Source organism: Schistocerca americana, chromosome X (assembly GCF_021461395.2).
Source record: "Schistocerca americana isolate TAMUIC-IGC-003095 chromosome X, iqSchAmer2.1, whole genome shotgun sequence".
NCBI classification, from domain to species: domain Eukaryota; kingdom Metazoa; phylum Arthropoda; class Insecta; order Orthoptera; family Acrididae; genus Schistocerca; species Schistocerca americana.
This window is the reverse complement of record NC_060130.1, coordinates 947,555,008-947,579,593: the sequence shown is the minus strand read 5'-3', so window position 1 is coordinate 947,579,593 and position 24,586 is coordinate 947,555,008. Positions and strand designations below refer to the sequence as shown.

At 42.1% G+C, this 24,586-nt stretch overlaps 1 protein-coding gene across 1 annotated transcript in view; it reads left to right on the top strand.

The window, feature by feature from the left end:
* The window catches only part of LOC124554822 (protein Daple), a 188,558-nt gene that overhangs the window by 92,639 nt on the left and 71,333 nt on the right, over positions 1-24,586 (top strand). Inside the window, exons 12-15 of the mRNA XM_047128485.1 lie at positions 14,768-15,049; positions 16,373-16,479; positions 19,965-20,150; positions 20,247-20,502. Coding sequence (XP_046984441.1) covers positions 14,768-15,049; positions 16,373-16,479; positions 19,965-20,150; positions 20,247-20,502 — 831 coding nt within the window. The remainder of the gene's footprint in view (positions 1-14,767; positions 15,050-16,372; positions 16,480-19,964; positions 20,151-20,246; positions 20,503-24,586) is intronic.

Here is a 24,586-nt window from a genome sequence, read left to right as displayed (position 1 = left end):
CTTTGCTGGTGTTTCGTCGCCTAATTGGTACTGATTAAAAACAAATGAGTCACATAGTAGGATTCATCTGCCATCTACTACAGTGCCATAGTAACAACACTTACTGGCCTGCTAGATACCACTACTAGTGAATATGTTGTTCCTTTACTTAGAAGGCAAATAAACCAAATTATTGTTCTTTGGAAGCCACTGTGATGCCTGAACTGCAAGACCACAACACCCCTGGGGGCCATGAGAGACAGTACTAAAGCCCCTGGAATAGATAATTCAGCAGATAATCACACAAGACAAGTTGATGACATGGTACTGTCAGTGGCTCTTGAAGGGTAAGAAAGATACCTACGGGAGACTGGAGAGGTTAGCCCGACTTTAATTGCAGAAAGGAGTGCAGGTTGTTGGGATGAATTTGTAAGTGACTAATGTGAGTCTGAGACAAGAAGTTAGTATTAAAATTCTCAATTAAAAGCGTGGATAACATCTCAACATGACATTTAGGAAATTGTTGCAATGTGTAATTGAGTGGAGAATATCATCAAACAGAACTTGAGAGGCAGACAACAGAAATTCACGAATGCATGTGAGTTTATTTGTGCCTTTAGTAGCTGTGAAGTATGCACTTTCAGGAGAAGTTTGGTGAGGGGCAAGAATTTTTGTGGTATGAAAAGCAGATACTTATGAGGTCAGGGATTGCATATAATAACAGTGTGTTACGAAGAGACAGTTAGATACTTTTGAAAGCCTGTATGAATCATGACACATTTTGGACTAGTACTGTGGTAGTTGTCCTACTGCCCACCATGAGGTTTCTAAGTATGGCCTTTGGAAATTATGCCAAAGTTTGGAAAATGGAGGAAGAAATATGTAAATGAAATTTAGAAAGGTTAAAAGCATACACATAAAAAAAGATCCTTGCAACCAACCCAGAAGAATGACATCCAAAAGATGAATGTTTACCAGACAATGCTGTCCTTGCTGTGGATGGATCCTCCAACTTTTCCACAATTGGTATCACATTCTGAAGATATATTTTGAAATGAGGCCTATCCAGACCACAGTCTCCAGGCACCACCCACCCAATGTACACTACAACTCCAGTTAACTGAACTAAAGGGGGGGAAGGGAGCTGTTTCAGATAACAGATTTTTCAGTTAAGCCATGAATATATAAAAAGTACAACATTATTTTGTTTTATGATATTACAGTATGTATTTTTGAAAAGTTTTGAAAGAGGAACACTGTTTCCACTATTTCTTGTTTCATGATTTCTTGCAGATCATCCTGAGCAACCCATTCATCCACCTTGTACATATCCAAGTCTTCGCATCCAGTATTTCTTTTTACCATTTGTTTCATTTCTTCAGACTTTTCCAGTGTGTCTCCTTCAACAACATCATACAGTTTTCTTCAGTACCTTTGAAGAGTTCCTGCTTTCACATTATTCCAAGCTTGGCCAAACTGCTTAAGTACATTTTTCATATTTACTACCTTCAGTGCTTCATTCATGTTTTATATGTGATTGTTTTGCAGGATGGTCCTCAAAAATAGCCCTTTGTAATGCCATTTAAATGTTGCTCTTATGCCCTAATCTAGTGGTTGAAGTAGACTGGTAATATTTGGAGGAAGGAAGCACACAACAAATCAACACTTTTTAAATCACTAGGATGCATAGGTATACAGTCAATTAGTAAGTTTGCTTTTATAGGGAGAAGTTTTTTAGTTAAAAACTTTTCAACTTTCAGTAGATCCGATCCCTAAAACATTCAGCGAAAAGTTAACAAAACATCCAAGATGTTTTTTGGGCTTTTTAAAAACCTGTTAGTATATTCCTGTTGGTTGGTTGGTTGGTTGGTCTGGGGGAGGGGACCAAACAGCGAGGTCATCGGTCCCATTGGATTAAGGAACGATGGGGGAGGAAGTTGGCCATGCCCTTTCAAAGGAACCATCCCAGCATTTGCTTGAAGTGATTTAAGGAACTCACGAAAAACCTAAATCAGGATGGCCAGACACAGGTTTGAACCTTCATCCCCCCGAACACTAGTCCAGTGTGCTAACCACTGCATCACCTCACTAGTTGATAGTGTATTCCAGGAACATCCTTTAACACTCAGGGTTTTTCAACTTCCTGATACATATTGGGGGCAGTCTATGAGAGCCAGAAGTGTTTGATACTAAAAGAACTGTTTTCCATTCTTTATTCCTCCTGAGGCAGACGTTTCTTTTAAGGAAACTAAGGACCTTGTGGGTGACATCTTAAAATTAACACCCATTTCAACAGCAATGTGAAGGTGGCTCTTAGTGTAGCCTCAGCTATAATCTTCAAACTCTGTTTTCGAAACATCAACTGCATTTGGATCTGCAGATAAATTTTCTCCACATACATTGAGATGCCGAATTCCATATCTGTTTTTAAACCTGTCTAACCACCCAGAGCTTGAGAAAGAATTGTTGTATTGCTCCTCACCTAACAACTCGGTTAACATTTTGTCAGGCCAGAAGTGTTTGATACTAAAAGAACTGTTTTCCATTCTTTTTTCCTCCTGAGGCAAACGTTTCTTTTAAGGAAACTAAGGACCTTGTGGGTGACATCTTAAAATTAACACCCATTTCATCAGCAATGTGAAGGTGGCTCTTAGTGTAGCCTCAGCTATAATCTTCAAACTCTGTTTTCGAAACATCAACTGCATTTGGATCTGCAGATAAATTTTCTCCACATACATTGAGATGCCGAATTCCATATCTGTTTTTAAACCTGTCTAACCACTCAGAGCTTGAGAAAGAATTGCTGTATTGCTCCTCACCTAACAACTCGGTTAACGTTTTGTCAGGCCATTGATAAACATACATTGTTTGTTGGTTGAACCGAAGATAAAGACCCTCACCTACTTTTTCAAAGTTGGAAGTTTTCATTGTTTTCTGTGAGGGTTTTTCACAGCTTCCTCCAGAAATTAAGGCTTCACCCATTCCAAAGTGATAGAAACACCAGCTCTGTAATTAGCTGCAGCAATTTTCAGTAAATGAATTTTATCCATAGTGGATGCTGTCGAATTTTCAGTAAGCTTCCTTTTTCAACTTCTTTGATAGCAACTAATTTATCAGTGAAAGTAATCGCAGCACACTTCCGCTACTCACCATAGCCCAAAAATACACATGCAATGGAAGTAAACAACCACTTGAATAGACTATTGTTGTCAGTGTACCCATATTTTGACTAGCGTGTCAGTGTCTGGCAAAGCAACTCAAGGTTGGCCACCCACCTTTTCCCATTAGCTACACTCAGTACACTGTTGCCCTCAAATTATTTTCAAGCAGTACGATATTAATTTTTGGTTTTGCAATTTTTGGAGGTGTTTAGGATAACCCAGGTTTTGGTTGACCCGAGTTCGATTAACTGGGGCCTTACCGTATTGATGTTTTGCTCTGTAATGTTGCAGTCAGACTCTGTTCATTTCTTCAGCCTGTTTATTTGGATTTGATAGATATTACTATCACTGTTTTTGATGCAAAGTAATTGTACTAGCAACCTGCTGTTGTGTTGCACGTGTAGCACTAATTATCTACAGCTGGGCGACTTTTCTCGTGTAGCAGTATTAAATTATATAGACAAACCTTCCTCATGAATCAATCCATCGATTTGTGTGAACCATATCAAAATCCCTACAGTAGTTCCTGAGATTAGCCTTCAAACAGAGACTGAAAAATGTGACGGGGGACTTTACTTTACAAGATGTACAGATGCACTGTTCTGCCACCACATACTCGTGCCTTATCCTTGGTAAGATGTATTTCTTCAAAAGAGTAGCAACCTGAATAACAACCCATGTCATAGATCAGCTAAAAAAAAGGCGTTCAGCTTTCAGCATTGGTCATGACGACTTACCACCCTCCACTAAGGATCACTGGCTATGGAATCTACATTCTGAATACACATAGTTTTGTTGCTAAGCAATCTCTGTAACACTAGAGCTGTGATGTTATTGCCTGCTTCAGCACTTAAAAATTTGTGTCCGTATTTTTATATTTATTCATTTTTCTTTTTCATCGCTTCCTTATCTTTTGGAATTCATTTGTTACTGTATCTGTCCTTTTCCACTGCTTTTAACAATTTGCCTCTTATTTCTTGTTTTTCCTACTTTCACTCCATTTAGGCTTCTGTTTTCAGTCAGATTTTCCACCTGTCTTCTTTGAACCATTTCAAACTTTTCAGGTTTTGAAACTACATTTGTTGTTAGTATTTCATTGTCAAATTCCTTCTTATACTGTGCTACTGTGTTTTCTGTGAGACACGGTTCTGAGTAAATTTCCTACTTCATAGTTCAGATATGTCATTTCCTCAACCATACCTTCTCTCCCTCTCAACTCAACCCTCCCCTCCCCTCTCCCCTCCTCCCCCCCCCCACCCCACACACCCACCCACCCACCCACCCACCCACCCACCCACCCACCCACCCACCCACCCACCCACCCCTTTCCACCCTGCCCCTGCCCTTTCCCTGTCCTTTGTGTCATCTGTTTTGTTTGTGTCTATATGTATGGTCTTATGGTAGATTGAAGTTTTGTCTTGTGTAAGTACTCTAGTAATTATGATGGAGTATTAATGTTTTATAAGACACAATGACGGAAAATGGGCCCGAGTGAAGAGAACTTTCTGTATGTGTATTAATCTCATTTTCCTTCATTTTTGTGACTATATAGACTGTCCACTAAATCAGTTTAGTTATCCACCTTTTTATCTTGAGGAAGATCTGAAAAACTTGCTCATATCTGTAGATGGGTGACTGGTCTAATTTTTTGGATTTTGTCTCTGCAGAAAACATGCAATTGTTTAGGTGACAAACATAAATGTGTTCTGTGTAATTGTTGTCCAAATTTTATTGTGCTTAAGTCTGTAGAGAGTTTTATCTGTTACACACCTTTTTTATGCTTATGAATGTATATCTTTGTGTTAATGACATTGTTGTGCTCAAGATTGAATCACATTTTTCTTGTGTGCAAAAATTTCATTTTTATACTTTAGGAACAGAACTGCTGATAAGAGTTGGAACAGATTCCATACAAAAGGTACATGTTTAAATAATGTTTTGTTGTTATTATTTTAATGATTAATTTAATTTTCTCCTGTTATTTTCATTTGTTGGACTATTTACTGTACTAATTGCTGTTGTTGCTGTATTTGTGATTATGTTGACCACCTCATTTCAAGAAGTGTCAAGGCAGTGTCGATTAAAAGAAGATTTTATGTGTTTGTTTGTATTGGGGATATTAGAGACTTGAGGCCCCCTCATACATCTAAATGTTGTTCTACATATTTTACACTATGTTCATTTCAAGCTCTATTACAGGTTATGTAGGCACAATACCTTATAATTACCTTTCGGTATGTGGATTGCTTCAATGAGCTACTGAAACTAACAACTTTGAGTAAAAAAGTCCTACCTTTTATATTTGTGATGCAAAACAGCAGTTTGTGGTGAAAGGAGCCTCTCTGTTGATCATTGAATTTTGACTGAAAGAATAATTAAATGAAGAATTTAAAATTTTTTTGTAGGTTAATGGCTAAACATAATGTGGCAAACAATGGAGGACATGAAAAAGAAACTGCGAAAGCTTCTTTTTTTTAAATGTTGTGCCAGCAAGTTAGTTTGAAAAATTGTTGACAGGGATGCCATTGACTGTAGTTGTTGAAAATTGTAGCCACTGACCCGGCACTAATGGCTACCACGGTTGCCAGTTTGATGTCTTGTGATTTTTTCCTTGTGGGGTTATAACAAGGATAGCATTTATGTTCTGCATCTGCAGCAGAACCTCAAAGACATGCCACACAGCATCACAGCAGCTGTTCGTACTGTCACTCCTGATATACTGGGTTGGATATGGGCAGAATTGGACTACTGATTAGATATGTGCCATGTGGTGTGGGATGGACACGTATAACACGTATAAATATTGTAAAATATATCTTGAGAGTCGTCTTTCGCGTACTGTATCATTTATTATGTTGTTCTTGGGCATTTATCTGTACCAATTTTTTGAAATGTTTCAGAGTATATGTAACTATCCTGTTTGAAATTATTTGATCTTTTGATTAGTCACACCAAAGAGGGAAGTACATTCACGGAAGTCAGACAGAGAAAAACCAAAATTTCGTGTTATTCGACTACCAGCATAAATAATAAAGTTATGCAATAACTCTGTAATCAAGATTAATAATGCCCATAAATGACTGGGATTGAAAGGTTGGATAAAAATATATAGAATCAGTAGTTTAGTCCTCAGTCTTATATAGAATATATGAGGGTTGGAACTTTAATAGTAGCAACTATTTATTTACAGCTTGTACAAAATAGATACATGTTTCAAAGTTTTACTGACCTTCAGAGTAGTCTCCAGCATTGTGTATAACCCGTTGCCAGTGATGTGGAAGTCGTAGGATACTCTTAGTAGTTCCAGTTGTGTTGACAGTTCAAGTGGCGCAGTCTTGCCCGACGAATTTGTAGCAGTTTCGAAGCGAATGCTGTGAAGTGTATCCTTCAGTTTAGAAATCAAATTGAATTGACAAGGGCTTAAGTAAGGGGAGTGCAGTAGGTGGTATAGCACTTGGCAGCCCCATAAGTCAAACAAATCGGTAACAGGTTGCACTGTACGTGCTTGCTGCACTCCCCTGACTTACACCCTCGTGAGTTCAACTCGATTTCTAAGCTGAAGGAAACACTTCACGGCATTCGTTTCAGAACTGCTACAAATTCATCGGGCAATAGACTGCTCCGCTTGAACTGTCCACACAACTGGCACTGCTAAGAGTATCCTACAACTTCCACATCACTGGCAATGGATGGCACTGCTAAGAGTATCCTACAACTTCCACATCACTGGCAATGGATTGTACACAATGCTGGTGACTACTTTGAAGGTCAGTAAAACTTTGAAACATGTATCTATTTTGTATGAGCTGTAAATAAATAGTTGCCACTATTAAAGTTTCAACCCTTGTATGTTGGAATAATAGATTGAATGCCAATAGGTGTGACATTTTTAAGTACTTTAAAAACTAACAACTGTAGGAAGAAAAATACGGGTAAAGGATGTGAAACAACTTTAGTGAAATGTGGGTAAATACCGGTACTTTGTAGAGTCTATTGGCGACCTGCTTAACCTATGAAAATGATGCAGTCTAGGTGTCATAGCAACTGATTAGTCACATTTTCAAATCCCCGTATCCCAATCCTGTTGTCTTTATTTGGTATGGTTAAGTTGATGTCAAGGTGGTGCCTTTGAATAGGACATAGCTGATCTCTCTTCTCATCCATGTATTCTCTTTGACAACCTGGACACCAGGTGGTGATGCAGTCGAAGATGACTGCTAACACAACAGTTAACTACAAATACTCTGAAAATTTTAATAGTAAATTTCTGGTAAAATGTAAATAATTTAAGAGTAAAGAAAACCACTCACTGAAAAGCATTGAGTCATCAACAGTGACCTCACAAGAAAGAAAAAAAGACTTGTTAGATTTTTGGAGTAAATCATTTCTCGAGCTAGGACAAGTGCCCCCCCCCCCCTCCTCACACACACACACACACACACACACACACACACACACACACACACATACACATATGCACACAGCTGTTCTCCTATATAGTGCAGTTTGGCAGGTTTTGTAGACTGTGATCATTGAGGGGGAGGGCTGTGGGAGGCAGGAACAGGGGTTTGTGGTGAGTAGCTAGTGACTCAGAAGGAGGCAGCCAGTTTGTTGGCTAGGAATGTGGGAGGGAGGAATGGCAGGTGGATGGGCTAGGCATATGGACACTGATGTCAGAGCCAGTGGGGAACAGCACATGATAAAGGAGACATGGATACAAGAACTGGGTGGGTGTGATACAACAGAGGAAGGGGAAGCTGTTGGACAGAGGGTGTGGGGACGGTGAATTAACTGAGATTGAAGCCAGGAGGGTTACAGGAGTGAAGGATATCTACATCTACATCCATACTCTGCAAGCCACCTGACTGTGTGTGGTGGAGGGATAACTGCCATCTGTATAGTTCAGAAAAAACTGGTGGTGGAGGGAAGGATGCAGATGGCTTATGTTGTGAAGCACCCATTGAAATCGAGCGTGTTGTGCCAAAATGTGTGTTGTGCCACCAGATGGTCAGCTTTGTTTTTGGCCACAGATTGGCAGTGGTCATTCATCATTCATTCTGGAGGACAGCTGTGCAGTGATTGCCACAGTGATCATATTCCTGCAGAAGACCCTGGTGCAAGAGCTGTGCAATCCACCCACCCAGCACTTCCTACTCCAGTTCCGTTACAGACTTATCCTACCCCATCAGAGGGAGGGCCACCTATGAAAGCAGCCAAGTTGGCTGCAGTCACTGCACAGCTTTTTATTTCTATGTGACGACCAACCAGCTGTACCAGAATGAATGGCCACCACCAAACTGTGTTCAAGAACAAAGTTAACCACCTGATGGCAGAAGATGCAGCTGGGCTCAACATGCACGATTTCAAGGGCTGCTCCACAACCTGGGCCATCTGGACCCTTTTCTCCACCACCAGCTTTCCTGAACTATGCAGGTGGTAGTTATTCTTCCAAGACGTGTTTAAAACATATGTTACATACATCTCTTCCTCTGCTGCCCTCCCTCTCTGTCCTCCTCTTCGTCACCCTATCTCCCTGTGCACCTCATCCTCTCACATCTACATATCCATCTTCTCCTCCCCCTGGAGTAGAGTCAGGACATACATACATACATACATACATACATATGTGCTGCTAATATATACCCGGTGTACCGGTTAGAAATGAGCGTTTTTTTGTCAAAATGAAACACTAATTTTGAATTGAAAAGTAAAAACATTTTATTCAAAGCACTGACCATTGCTTTCTATACATTTTGACAACCTTTCTGGCAATTTGTGGACACCACGCCAATATAAATATTCGTCTTTTGAATCAAACCAATCAGACACCCAATTTTCAACTTCTTCGTTGGAATCGAAGTGTTTCTCAGCCAATGCGTGTCCCATTGATGAAAACAAATGGTAGTCGGAAGGGGCCAAGTCTGGTGAATACGGCAGGTCGGGTAGCAGTTCCCAGCCAAGTGTTTTGATTGTATCCTGAACCAGTTTTGCTTTGTGTGCAGGTGCATTGTCGTGTAAGAAAATTACTTTGCCATGTCTTCTGGCCCATTCTGGTCTTTTTTTGATCAATGCATAGTTCAAATTGAACATTTTTGCTTGTAGTGATTAGTATTCACAGTTTCACCGGGTTTTAGAAGCTCATGATACACCACACCTTTCTGATCCCACCAAACACAGAGCGTTGTCTTCTTGCCGAATCGATCTGGTTTTGCAGTCGATGTTGATGGTTGTCCAGGATTAACCCATGATTTTTCCCGTTTAGGATTCTTAAAATAAATCCAATTGGATGCAAAATTGATATTCTTTCATGTCTTTGATGCAAAATTTGACAAATGGTTTTTCGGTTTTCCATTTGTCTTTCATTCAATTCATGTGGCACCCATATTCCACACTTTTGGATCTTTCCCATAGCCTTCAAACGGTCAGAAATTGTTTGTTATGCAACATTTAGCATTGCTGCCATTTGCTTCTGACTCAAAGTATCATCTTCATCCAATATTACTTGCAATTCAACGTCTTCAAACTTTTTTGGTGGTCTTCCACGTTCTTCATTTCTTACCTCAAAATCATTATTTATAAACCATTGAAACCATCTTTTGCATGTTGCTTCTGATAGAGCATGATCACCATATGCCTCGACAAGCATTCGATGCGACTCTGCAGCACTTTTTTTCAAATGAAAACAAACAATTAATGCATTCTGCAAATCATCACTTTCTGGTACAAAATTCGACATTGTTAACATGATGAAAACATATGATGATGTTTGTTCCATGAGTTGATGTATACTAAATATCTTTGACAGATGTCATACCAACCAAATAAAAAAAAAAAAAAAAAATTAAGGCTCGTTCACAACAAATGTTCCCTATCGACACATTTGTATCTTAACACACATTTCGTGCCGGTACACCTGGTATACTACCCTTTTCTCCATGGCTTCACTTGTGCACATGCTCAACACGTATATTGCACACTTCTCTTCCTCCCACTTCTCTATGTCCACCTCTTCCTGCGTCCGTGTTTCTGTCCATCTCCTCCTTCCACGTCTATCTGTCCAACTCCTCCCCACTCTATTTCATCTCCTCCTACTGAGCAAGGTGGTGCATTGGTTAGCACACTGGATTTACATTCAACAATACGGCAGTTCATACCTGCGTCCAGCCATCCTGATTTCCCTAAATGCCATGATGGTTCCTGTGAATGGGCATGGCCAATTTCCTTCCCCATACTTCCCTAATCGGATGGGACCAATGATGTTGCTGTTTGGCCCTTTCCCCCCTCTCTCTATCCCTCACCTGCCCCATTTCTCCCTGTCCTTTTCCTTCCCAGCTCTCTCTATCAATCTACTACTGCCCCCCCTCCTCTGCCCATCTCTGCCCCCCCCCCCTCTCTCTCTCTCTCTCTCTCTCTCTCTCTCTCTCTCTCTCTCTCTCTCTCTCTCTCTCTCTCTGCCTCACCCCCCTCTCTCTCTCTCTCTCTCTCTCTCTCTCTCTCTCTCTCTGCCTCACCCCCCTCTCTCTCTCTCTCTCTCTCTCTGCCTCACCCCCCCTCTCTCTGCCTCACCCCCCCTCTCTCTCTCTCTCTCTCTCTCTCTCTCTCTCTCTCTGCCTCACCCACCCCTCTCTCTCTCTGCCTCACCCCCCTCTATCTCTCTGCCTCACCCCCCCCTCTCTCTCTGCCTCACCCCGCCTCTATCTCTCTGCCTCACCCCCCTCTCTCTCTGCCTCACCCCCCTCTCTCTCTGCCTCACCCCCCTCTCTCTCTGCCTCACCCCCCTCTCTCTCTGCCTCACCCCCCTCTCTCTCTGCCTCACCCCCCTCTCTCTCTGCCTCACCCCCCTCTCTCTCTCTGCCTCACCCCCCCTCTCTCTCTCTGCCTCACCCCCCCTCTCTCTCTCTGCCTCACCCCCCCTCTCTCTCTCTGCCTCACCCCCCCTCTCTCTCTGCCTCACCCCCCCCCCTCCCTCTCTGCCTCACCCCCCCTCCATCTCACTGCCTCACCCCCCCTCTCTCTCTGCCTCACCCCCCCCTCCCTCTCTGCCTCACCCCCCCTCCATCTCTCTGCCTCACCCCCCTCTCTCTCTGCCTCACCCCCCCTCTCTCTCTGCCTCACCCCCCCTCTCTCTCTGCCTCACCCCCCTCTCTCTCTCTGCCTCACCCCCCCTCTCTCTCTCTGCCTCACCCCCCCTCCATCTCTCTGCCTCACCCCCCCTCCATCTCTCTGCCTCACCCCCCTCTCTCTCTCTCTCTGCCTCACCCCCCCTCTCTCTCTCTCTGCCTCACCCCCCCTCTCTCTGCCTCACCCCCCCCCTCTCTCTCTCTCTCTCTCTCTCTGCCTCACCCCCCCCTCTCTCTCTCTCTCTCTGCCTCACCCACCCCTCTCTCTCTCTGCCTCACCCCCCCTCTATCTCTCTGCCTCACCCCCCCCCCCTCTCTCTCTGCCTCACCCCCCTCTATCTCTCTGCCTCACCCCCCCTCTCTCTCTGCCTCACCCCCTCTCTCTCTCTGCCTCACCCCCCCTCTCTCTCTGCCTCACCCCCCTCTCTCACTGCCTCACCCCCTTCTCTCTCTCTGCCTCACCCCCCCTCTCTCTCTGCCTCACCCCCCTCTCTCTCTGCCTCACCCCCCTCTCTCTCTGCCTCACCCCCCCTCTCTCTCTGCCTCACCCCCCTCTCTCTCTCTGCCTCACCCCCCTCTCTCTCTGCCTCATCCCCCCCTCTCTCTCTCTCTCTCTCTCTGCCTCACCCCCCCCTCTCTCTCTCTCTGTGCCTCACCCCCCCTCCCTCCCTCTCTCTCTCTCTCTCTCTCTCTCTCTCTCTCTCTCTCTCTCTCTCTCTCTCTCTGCCTCACCCCCTCCCTCTCTCTCTCTCTCTCTGCCTCACCCCCTCCCTCTCTCTCTCTCTCTCTACCTCACCCCCCACCCCCCCCCTCTCTCTCTCTCTCTCTCTCTCTCTCTCTGCCTCACCTCTCTCTCTCTCTCTCTCTCTCTCTCTCTCTCTCTCTCTCTCTGCCTCACCCCCCCACCTCTCTCTCTCTCTCTCTCTCTCTCTCTCTCTCTCTGCCTCACCCCCCTCCTCTCTCTCTCTCTCTCTCTCTCTCTCTCTCTGCCTCACCCCCCTCCTCCCTCTGCCTCACCACCTCTCTATCTCTGCCCATCCCTGCCTCACTCTCTATCTCTGCCCATCCCTGCCTCATCTCTGCCCATCCCTGCCTCACCCCCCTCTCTATCTCTGCCCATCCCTGCCTCACCCCCCTCTCTATCTCTGCCCATCCCTGCCTCACCCCCTCTCTATCTCTGCCCATCCCTGCCTCACCCCCTCTCTATCTCTGCCCATCCCTGCCTCACCCCCCTCTCTATCTCTGCCCATCCCTGCCTCAACCCCCTCTCTATCTCTGCACATCCCTGCCTCAACCCCCTCTCTATCTCTGCCCATCCCTGCCTCACCCCCCTCTCTATCTCTGCCCATCCCTGCCTCATCTCTGCCCATCCCTGCCTCACCCCCCCTCTCTATCTCTGCCTCACCCCCCTCTCTATCTCTGCCTCACCCCCCTCTCTATCTCTGCCCATCCCTGCCTCACCCCCCCTTTATCTCTGCCCATCCCTGCCTCACCCCCCTCTCTATCTCTGCCCATCCCTGCCTTACCCCCCTCTCTATCTCTGCCCATCCCTGCCTCACCCCCCTCTCTATCTCTGCCCATCCCTGCCTCACCCCCCTCTCTATCTCTGCCCATCCCTGCCTCACCCCCCTCTCTATCTCTGCCCATCCCTGCCTCACCCCCCTCTCTATCTCTGCCCATCCCTGCCTCACCCCCCTCTCTATCTCTGCCTCACCCCCCTCTCTATCTCTGCCCATCCCTGCCTCACCCCCCCTTTATCTCTGCCCATCCCTGCCTCACACCACTCTCTATCTCTGCCCATCCCTGTCTCACCCCCCTCTCTATCTCTGCCCATCCCTGTCTCACCCCCCTCTCTATCTCTGCCCATCCCTGCCTCACCCCCCTCTCTCTCTCTGCCCATCCCTGCCTCACCCCCCTCTCTATCTCTGCCCATCCCTGCCTCACCCCCCTCTCTATCTCTGCCCATCCCTTCCTCACTGCTCCCCCCTCTCTCTCTGCCTCACCCCCTCCCTCCCTCCATCTCCTCTTCCTCCTCTCCATGTACACTTCCTGCTCCCCCCCCCCTCTCTCTTTGTCCACCCTTGTCCTATCCATTCCCACTTGTCTCCTTCCTCTGTCCATCCTCACCCCCACCCTATCTCTGTGTCCATCTCCCCCTCCACTGTCTCTCTGTCCATGTCCCACTCACTATCTCTCTGTCTGTGTCCTCCTTCCCATCTCTCTTATCTCTGTCTATCTCATCCTCCTGCTATGTATGACCATCTCTTTCTCACACCTCTCTGTCCATCTCGTCCTCCCTCCTGTCTGTCCATTGCCTACTCCCATCTCTCTGTCATCCCTTCTCCTCATCCCCCTCTGACCATCTCTTTCTCCCCTCTCTCTGACCATCTCCTCGTCCCCTCTCTCTGTCCATCTCCTCCTTGCCCCTTGCCCCTGTCTGTCCATATTGTCCTGGCCCCCTGTCCACCTTATCCATATCTTCTTTTCCAACCCTCCTGCCCCCCCCCCCCACCCTTGCCCATTTCTTCCTCCCCACCACTACCCATCTCCTCTTTCCTCTGTCCATCTGCTCTGCCCCTCTCCCCCATTGATCACCTTTCCCCTCTTTGTCTATCTACACCTCCGCCCTCTCTCTGCCCATCTCCTCATCCCCCCTCTCTCTCTCTGCCCATCTCCTCATCCCCCCTCTCTCTCTCTGCCCATCTCCTCATCCCCCCCCCTCTCTCTCTGCCCATCTCCTCATCCCCCCCCTCTCTCTCGCTGCCCATCTCCTTCTCCCCCTTTTTCTGTCCATCACCTCCTCCCCCATATTTGTTTCCATCCTCTCCCCTTCTCCCTCTCTCAATGCATCCCCTCCTCTATCTATCTCAGCTGTCCCCCAGCCATGCCCATCCACATGTGTAGCTTCAACAAAACAGGTCGATAAAGCAGGCTGATACTACTCTCACAACATGCCTATCATGCTGGGCAGCCTACATGTTGTGCTGGGAAAAAAACAAACTTGTTTGTGCCCATATCTCCACTCCTATTGGAGCTAGGAGGTTATAAACTGACAGTGCTGATACTTATGAAGTTTGTTGTTTGTGTGCCACATTTGATTGAAACCTATGCAGGGGTTTGGGAGGAGATCCCACACCTACTGGCATATATGCATGTGTGATTTGTGGCTGACAAGGGAGCTCAAATATTTTATGGCACACTGGAACAATCTCATGCATTTTCAGCAGTGTACAACTTTTAGAAAATGCTCTAACATTCTTTATAGTGGCATTATTATAAATTCCAAATTCTATTTTACTTGCTGTATAATATATGAGTTATTCAGCAGTAGAGTCTGAATTTGCTTTCCAAAAAGAAAAATTGTTAGTCTTGAATTCATGTATTTCATGTTCAGAAGTTTGATACTTTTTACAGGCTGCTGTGTTTAATTCCCATATTTTGTTAAATTATTCTTTTGTATGGATTTAGTATGAAATATGCCATTAAATTATTTTCTCTTTCATACAGGCAGAACGTGCGAAAGTTGAGGAACTCGAGAAGGCTGTAGAAAGTTTGTCATCTGATAAGAAACAATTACTGGATCAGCTGGAGAGTTGTAAAGAACGTCTGGAGGGACAACAGAAACTCTTAGAATCAATGGAAGAGAAACTAGCTGATGCAAGTAAGCAAGCATTATTGTGTGATAAACACATATTAGAAGCCAAAAGTGCCACAGAAAGAGCAGAGACAAGTGAAAAAGAATCTCAGACATGGGCAAAGGAAGTTGCAAAACTCAGAGATCTATTGGAGGTATGTTGAATGTTAAACTCAGGAACTGTAAAGAAATCCACAGCATTTCTGACAATTGGTCTAAAATTTTAGTTTTCAAATCTTTTGCATTTTATTAGCAATTATTACTATGGAGAAAAAGGGAGCAAAAATGCAGTCTTTTCAGTTTTGTTATGTATTCCAATTAAATGTTGTTTTATTTTTGTGTGGTATTTCCATGATTGGTGAGGTGTAATATGTGGTCAAAATTGAACTCTCCTGAAACAGATTTACATTAAATATGTCAGAAAAGAGTGGGTTTATGCTTTTGGCAGGTCCTGTCAGATCAGTGACTCAGAAAATTTGTGTGTTGTGTGTTAGAAAATAGTGGAAAGTTATTGGACATTTTACTACCAGTTCAGTTCACTTTTTTTTCCTTTGAACCCTACAGAAATAGAAACACTAAATGGACCACCAATTTCTTTACCCAAGTTGCTAACACGTACTTAAAAAAATCAGTGAAAGTATAATATTCTTTTGTTAGATTTCTTTTTCCACATTATACTACTCACACTTCAAAGATATGAGTGCAGTGATTAAGAAGACTGCCTTGTAGTTTGGTAGAATAATAATAAAGTAGTCACAGTGGAGGCTAGCTCCTGGTTACCAATTTCATGTGTATTTATATTGAGGAAACTTGAATGAGGAGACATGACTTTCCTTGTGTGATGTTTGCAAATTGCATATAACATTGGCCATTGGTTGTAAATAAGCTGTGTGCTTATATACATGGGCTGAAAGGTGAGTCTTTCTGGTCATCATATGTTTGATTTGGAATAGGTAATGGTGAAAGATAAAGAAGCAGCAGTATGCAGAACAGTAATATATATATATAGGATGTCAATTTTTGAGCAAATCTTCCATGATAAAGAACTTTGTTATCAAGAGTATAACTTCGTGTATGAAAGTAGGTAATCAGCAAAACTCAATTCATTACTTGGAACTGTTGACTCCTATATATTTAAAGAGCCCAGAATATTACAAATAACAGTTTAATGTAGTAAGTGACATGTCATTAACCAAGAACAGTTGTTTTGCATTCAGACAAAATGTTGTAGCATTGCAGAGTGGAGTGTATATTTTATCATACTCATTCTCATATTAATTTGAATTTTCTGTTTTTATATGTACACAGTGGAAAGTTATTGTTTGTGGAATGTTCGAAAATGTATTCGAAATCATTTTTATTTACTTGATTTCAAGCAACTATGTATATTTGTCTGCATGAACTGTGTGATTTATCAGTCTTATCATATTTTGAAACTATATATGTATTTTGAAACTATATGAAGTGAAACATTGCAGGAAAAGGACAAAGCACTTGATCAATGTGCAGCAGATGCTGAATCTCAAAGAAAAGAAGTTACAAGGCTCACCAGAGATCTGGAAGAAGCATCATCACAAATAATGAGGTAACAATATTTAATAAACAATTGGAAAAGAAGATTAATGTGTGTTTTTAAATAAATTGGTCCTAACAGGGGTATTTTTTGTCAAGATATTATTATTTCAGTTTTGCATTTTTTTTTTTTTTTTTTTTTTTTATGTAGCCCACTATTTCTTCAGTGACCTTTGTTTAATTTTCCAGTGTGTGGACTCCAACCTTGAAGAGTGAGTCTGGAAGATCTGCAAAATATCTCTTTATTGGATTCCATATCTTTTCCATCCACTGTTCTCACAGTTCTCTAAAACTGTTGAATAAGGTGGCTGTTACAAAGAGTGATAATTCTCATCCCTCAGTTTTCTCATTACCAAAATACTTCTGTGGACAGGTGCATTGTTCTGATGAAAGTTGTTTTTATTCATTGAAATGCTCATAACTGTTTTTCAGTTGATTCAGAAGACATGCATAATGTTCACCAGTTATTTCTTTGCTCTTTGCAAGCCAATAAAGGAGAAAATTTTTTAAAATACATGAAAAGGTTGTGGTGTTTTCTAAATATTTTGGTAAATGAAATAACTTCATGTTTTTTGATTGCTACTTTGTTTCTGGTTAGGAGTAGTGAACATCTCATCCACAGTAAGAAATTGGTACACAAAATATGTTGGATTCTTTTTAAAACAATCCACACATTGTTGAAAAACAACTTTTGCATTTGATTTTGGTCAACATTCAACAAATTTGGCTCCCATCTTGCACGAAACATTATCATAACCAATTCTCTTTGTAAAATATTCCATACTGTACCAACAGATATGTATGTGGAATACAAAATTAAAACATTTTTTTCTGAAAAAGTTATTGATAATTTTTTATTTATTAATTTTTTAAAATGTAGGGTATAGTTAGATTTTATCAAAATTATTGCTTTTCATATGGAATTATTCACTAAGGAATTATTTTCTTCAGTTATTAAAACTGTCTGCAGTTTGCGGCTTATCTTGGATATGAGCTTTATTTACTTTTAAAGAAATTTCCTTACTTCCTTGATTTAGATTTCCTGTCTAATTTTTAATATGTTCCATGAAGTTTTTAATTTGTCACTAGCTTAGCTTATTTTTTCTTTCTTTGTGTGTAGTGTGTGTGTGTGTGTGTGTGTGTGTGTGTGTGTGTGTGTGTGAGAGAGAGAGAGAGAGAGATAGAGATAATTCCAATCTGTTTGTCTTGGAGAGGAACATCCAGTGATACCACACTTGACCCGATCCTTCACCCCGTGTGTGAGTAGCGGGGAGGGCGCGGCAACTTTGAAATCTTCAGTGGGAATCCCTGTTTTTTATTGCAGGTTATGATTCTATAACAGAATCTACATACATTTTGTCTGAAACATTTTCTTCATTTGGTCTCAGATGGCACTGTAATCGGGGGAATAGAAATGGGTACATGATCATAATTTACGACATGCTACTTGATGGTCCTTGAATATGCAGTGGTATGTGAGACCCCACCTCCAAACTTCGAGCGTAGGATAGGCCAGTATTTCATAACTTGTAATTGGAAACCCCATTCATGATGTTGTATTCGAACAGCGAACTACTCAACATGCCACCGTGGTCATGGAGCGAACTACTACATATCATAACAGGCAGTACATTGTGACCAGACCTCATGTATCATGCAGATGTAGAACAGATAGCGGCTATAAACATTACAATACTTGCATAGCATTTATTGCCTCCACGCCAACCTATCATTTGGAGAACAGATGTGCAAGTGGACAATATATGTTACAACCACAGAAGAAAAAATTGAAATGATCCTGATTTACGGAGAATGGAGGGGAATTGGTGAGACTGCTGTTGCCTTGTATGCTGAGCATTTTCCAGAGAAAGCTCACACTCATTCGCCCTTTTACAATGTTGTTAATGCCTTTATGTCGGATGACAGTGTACAGGCTGGCAAAAGGAAATGAAGCAAATGTGTTACAGGAGAAGCTAATGAAATAGCTGTACTAGTGGCAGTGCACCACAATCCAAGGATAAGTGCCCGGCAAGTACACTGCAATTCTGGTATGGTGTTAAGTAGTATTGTCATAAATATCATCCATACAACGTGTCACTGCATCAAATTCCATAACCAGGTGGTGTTTCGTGAATAGGTACATCAACAGATGCAAACAACCCTCATATTGTTTGCCTAGGTACTATTTTCCTATGAGTCTACATTCACAAACCATGATAGCATTAACTGGCATAACATGCATTACTGGAGTGTAGACAATCCCCACTGGTTATGGCAAGGTGACCATCGACATTGCTGGCTGGTTAATGTACGGTATGTCATCACAGGGAACAATCTCACTGCTCTGTATTTCTGTCGATGGCGTGTTTATTGGATGCAGATATTGAATGTTTTTGGGACAGGAACTAGTGGTACGACTGCAGGATGTTGCCCTGGATGTTCAACAACGTATGTGGTTTCAGCATGACACTTGTCTAAAGCATTACACAATTGAAGCACGGGATGTATTAAACTGTGTTCACACTGGTTGGCGGATTGTTAGGAGTGGCCCTATTAATTGGCCCACTAGATCCCAGATTTCTTTATATGAGGAATTTTAAAAGGTAAGGTGTACCAGCAAATGCCAATAGGCCGTGAGAATGTGGTCGACTGCATCAGAAATGCTTGTGCTGACATTCTCGCAGAATCCTTTTGTCCTGTGTATGGTCATTTTGAAAGCAGATCACTAAGTGTGTTGAAGATGGCAGTACTATGTTTGAGCATTTACTGTTGTTGGAAAAGTAGAGTAGTGTTTGTCTTGAGCCACAGCCACAGTGTTGTGTCGAGTAGTCCCCTGTTTGATATGTTGGAGGAATACAACTTTGCGAATGGGGTTTCCAATTAGAAGTTATGAAATACTGACCCATCCTACCCTCACAGAATGGAGGTGGGGTCCTACATGCCATTGGATATTCAACGGTGGTTCAGTAGCATGTTGTAAATTATGATTGTATACCCATTTCTATTCCTCTGATTACAGCACCATATGTGGCAAAATGAAGAAAATGCTTCAGACAAAACGTATGTAAATTTTGCTGTAGAATTTGAAGATTTCAAAGTTGGCTCCCCACCACCCACACACAGGGTGGGGTAGGGGGTTCAAGTGTGGTATCATTGGATGTCCCCCTCCAAGACAAACAAATTGGAATTATAACTTTTTTTATCTGATGTGTAGTTTTCATGATATTTCATTGTCTTCAGTTAAAATGGACACCCTATATATATGCTCTGGTGAATTTCCTTATAAATTTACAACATAATTTGTAATGTGATTTTATGCTGTCGTCATCAGTGTCCCTTTATGTAAAACAAAGTCTTCTCTTAGTTGTGCCTCATAGTCTGATTTTTAACGTAGGTTATAGAGACATTTAATCTACTACTGACACAGGCTAATTTTTTAGTTTTCAGTCTCACTATTGAAAACAAAAATAATGTGTGTGTATTTTCAACATCATGTAGGTTACTTGAGGTAGAAAGAGAGAGTCAGGAGTTGGCAAGTCGGTCAGCTATTGACAGAGAAACATTGTCAGCCCTGCAGGCAGATTTAGTCCAGCAGAAACTTGGCTATCAACAGTTACGAGCTTCTCTTGAAAAACTGGGGATAGAAGTTGATCGTCTCACCACTGCTGATTCAGCACTTGATATGTGAGTCACTACTCTAAGAAGTAACTGCAATATGCAATATTTAGGTAACACCAACAACAAACCTCAGTTGTCAAAATTCGTATTTATTATCTGCAGAATCATCTCAAGCAGTGATGTTAAGGAAGCAGTACGTGAACTTTTGCTGAAAGAAACTGAAGGATGCAAAAATAATTGTAGTGGAGAACGAGAAAGTGTCAGTGATCGTGCACCAGAAGAAATGGCAGTACTTCAAGAAGAAAATGCAACACTTCAAGTGGAACTTGCAACTCTACGTTCGCAAGTTACCTCGCTGTCTGCACAGCACACTGCATTGCAGCTTGCAAATTCACAACTAGTTGCAGAAAAGGATGAGGTATGTGCTGTATTTAGGTATAATTGTCACAATTCAGATATGTGTAAGTGACGAAACTTTAAAAGATAACATTCATTAGATGAAAATTTTAAAGAATATTAGCTGTTTCTCTTTGAGTTTTTTTAACTGTTAATATCAGCAGTTTTGTCTTCTTTCAACCATTAAAGAGATAAGTGTATAAAGTTTTGAAACAGAAATGCAAATTCTCTCATTTCTACAAACGACCTTCACCTCTTTCTCTCAAATTACTCTTTTTTAAGCTGTGTGCCATGGTGGATTCTCATGAACAGGTTAGTGACTGTGTGGGCTATGGAAAGTATATTCACTGACTATTTTTATTGTTTATGAGAAGATAGACAAATCTCACAGAATATGGGCTTCAAAGGGATGCTTTTAGAAGTCTGCTTCTTCAACGACATAGATCTTATTAAGCATAAATTATTTGCTAACAAATCATAGAAAATAATAGCACCTGACATTCTACAACTACACAAAATTAAAGCTTCAGGAGGTGGATACCTCTTGTCCAACACAATACTCTGTAAGTTTGTAAAATAACACACATTACTTCATGAGAACACTGTTTTTAGGTTTGACTGGAAAGCACTCGACTACAAACCGTCCTCTTGGTGCACCAGTATGCCATTGGTTTGTTCACTGAATACCCAACTGTCGGTTGAATGGTGGGCAAAGCCAATATTGCATTAGATTAAGAGAGGCAAGTCCATATGCTAGCCAAGTGTCAATGGTAGGTTGATAACAGCAAAGCCCAAGTCACCGTCCAGGAGAAAATCACATAGTGCAGGCTCATTTTCAATAGGTATATTGAAGAGCGTGCTTTAATGTTTGCTGGTTGCGACAAGTGAGGTTGTGGCGGTCATTGGCTCTCTTTAAATGTACCACAAGTGTTTTCCCATGGGACCTGGTCTCAACAGATATATACTTCTGTGCTGCGCCTAGCGACCTCACTAGAGCTTGTGGGGCGGCGGGTGGATATTTTGTTATATATGTGTTCCTATTATTATTTATTTAATGCTGTTGTTTGCCGTTCTCAACACTGGCTCTCTAACTACAATATTGGCAACCAGAAAGTGATTAGCAAAACGTGAAGCCTGTAATTAGAATTCCTAGTGCCCACTTCATCTGAGAAATACATTTATAGCTACAGCTTATAGCTCTGAGGAATTATGAGATTGTCTGGGATGAATAATAATAATAATAATAATAATAAATGATTCTCTCTAAAGTGTTCACTATATTCTGAAAGTCACAGACCAAAAAGAATCGACACAATCCAACTATCAGAGCAGTTCAGAGTCTAATGCGCTGATGCAACTATAACTGCTCAAATTAAATGTTTAGGTGAATGCTCGCCATAATTTGATGATAATGTTCATCAAACGCCACGCTAAATAATGGTAGAATGTCTGTCCCGCGGCGGCACGTGAAAATACGAAATACGCAAACTGAAGATAGATCATTAAAGTCATCCCAGAATTAACACTTCACTCGAAAACGATTTCATGGTTACGCGTATCCTGAGTAACTTATTACGGCATCCGTGGCTGTTTATAGCAATGATACCGACGCGCCGCGACTCCCGGCACACGTGGTGTGCTAATCAGCGTGTGGAGAGAACTGGGGCCTTCCTCTCTCGCGCAGCGTTCTTATATATAAAACCGCGGTGCGGACGGCTAAGGGAACGCCTGATCAAATCCGCTCTCCCGACTAGCCGCTGGGCTAGTAATGCACCACTTTAAGTTATTGAATAAATCATCGCTTCCTTTGCTGATGGCCGATGAAGCTCTCAATTTAAATGTGCAATCAGCACATAGGTAAGTAATCATAAAAAAAGTCTGACGTGGCTAAGTCAATTATTTTGGGCGAGAAAATTAATTTAATTACACTACACACAGTAGACAAGCTCTGAATTTGCCCTTTGGAGATACGCTATCGCTATAGTTTTATAGTTATTCAGTTGAAACTTCTCATATTTTTATGATTATAGCGGATCTCCCTTCTACTTAAATTTAAACATCCTAGCTTTATTTATCCACCTACTTAATCTATCTTGCTTCCTTAATTTTTAAGACAAAAACCAGAAAATCATGAATTTCAACTAAAATTTTAATTTGTGAGATCCAGAATACTGTTTCTACTAAATTATTATGAAAAAGGAATCTAAATATAAAATTTTGAGTTTCTAGCTCTTTTCTGTTGCGCTAATGATTTTTACAGAAAAACATCCAAATTTCGAAAATGCTTAAAGTTATTGAACTGATATTCAACACATATTGATTTAGTATTACTCCTGACATGCTAGAAACGTTTCAGGTTATTTACTTGATTTTTAAAGTATTGCGCAACATTTATGACGTCAGAGCTTGTTACAGCGGACTGGCTGGCACACAATGGAAAGACTGATGTGAATTTTATACGGCGTGAGTAGGCTGCTTCTTCACGTCACCTTGTGATCAAGAATGATTTTGTTTTGGAACAAGATTCTTCATGAACCTGCCTTTGGCTGCTTGTCCAGGATTCATTAAAAAATGTAGACGTACTGCTGTAATTGTTGCTACATGTTTAACTTCTCCGAGTGTGATCACATCATTCTGACCAAATTATTATAGCCATATTTCATCACGTAGGACAGTATGAGTAATGATGTGTAAGAATTGCTGCAGTTAAATCTTAATAAACGTCTGCTGACAGAACTGGAAACACTGTGAAAACTTTTCCTGGAGTGAACAGTGTGATAGCCACTGATTACAGACATTCCGGAAATGAAGATCTGAGAAACAGTCTCCTACCCCCTACCAAGTGTGCACTGAATGTACTAGTAGATTCATTGATCATCCTCTTCCATCTAAAAGTGACACACATTTTATTTGTCAGTGTTTGTTGCTAAATCGTAAGACCCATCTCAGAGTTTTTTTTAAAGAACTGATCATGGAAGAACAGCAACTGCCCCAGAATACAATTGCTCATAGCTTCAGTTTGCCCTAAGGCTCACTTATAAATCATTATAGGAATGATCCAGTTTCAAACTCCATAGTCAACAATGACTGAATACCACATAGAATATGACAGTGGACAACCTTTGCACTGAAACTTTTGGACAGATTAAAATGTTATGTCAAACTGGGACTCAAACCTGGAACTTTTGTTTCATGAGCAATGGTCTCAGAGTTTCATTCTGGAAACAGACTACGACTAAGCCACTTCTTTGCTAAACCCTTTCTTCCAGGAGTGCTAGGTTGACAAGGTATGCAGGAGAACTTCTATGAAATTTAGAATGTGGGGGAGAGATACTGGCAGAAATGAAGCTGTGAAGATGGATTGTAAATAGTACCTGTATTGCTAATTTGGTAACGGGATTGTTTGTGAAGGGTGAGGTTCTGGATCCTGACACTGAATCATGGTCCGTTGCACAGTTTTAATCTGCTAGGAAATTTCAAAACAGCACACTTCCCTGCAGTAAATCAAAAGTAACCAATTATTCATGGAGATGCACACTCCCCTACAATCTGTTTTGGAGGGTAGATATAATTTTACCCCTTCTCTTTGCCTCTTCCTTTCAATGTCTCACTCACCCACCACGTCTCCCTCATCCTCCCACTATGTCTCACGTCTCCTTACCCTGCCCCTCTACAAATCTGTCACCAGCCCCCTTGGCAAACCCTTCCCACATCTGACACTCGTTTGAACCCCTATGAGCCTCCTTCTCCATCACATTCTAAGCCCCACTCCTGTTTCTTTCTTCTCCCTCATCCACCATGCACTAGCTCCTGCCCTGTTTCAGGTTTCCCTTTCTCCTTCCACAAGTGTTCTCCTATTCCCAACCCCCTTTCTCCTTCTTGCGCATCAACTTTCCATCCACCTCTACCTCCCTTTTTCCCTTCTCTTCTTATCATCTTGCTGTCTCTCCCATACATCTACATCCATGCTACGCAGTCCACCTCACTGTTTGCAGTGGAGAGTACTTCTGGCACCATTATCTTTTCCCCCCTTCTGTGTTCCATTCCCAAATGATGCTTGGGAAGAATGATTGTCGGTAAAGCTCCTGTCTTCTCCCTTCCCTTTA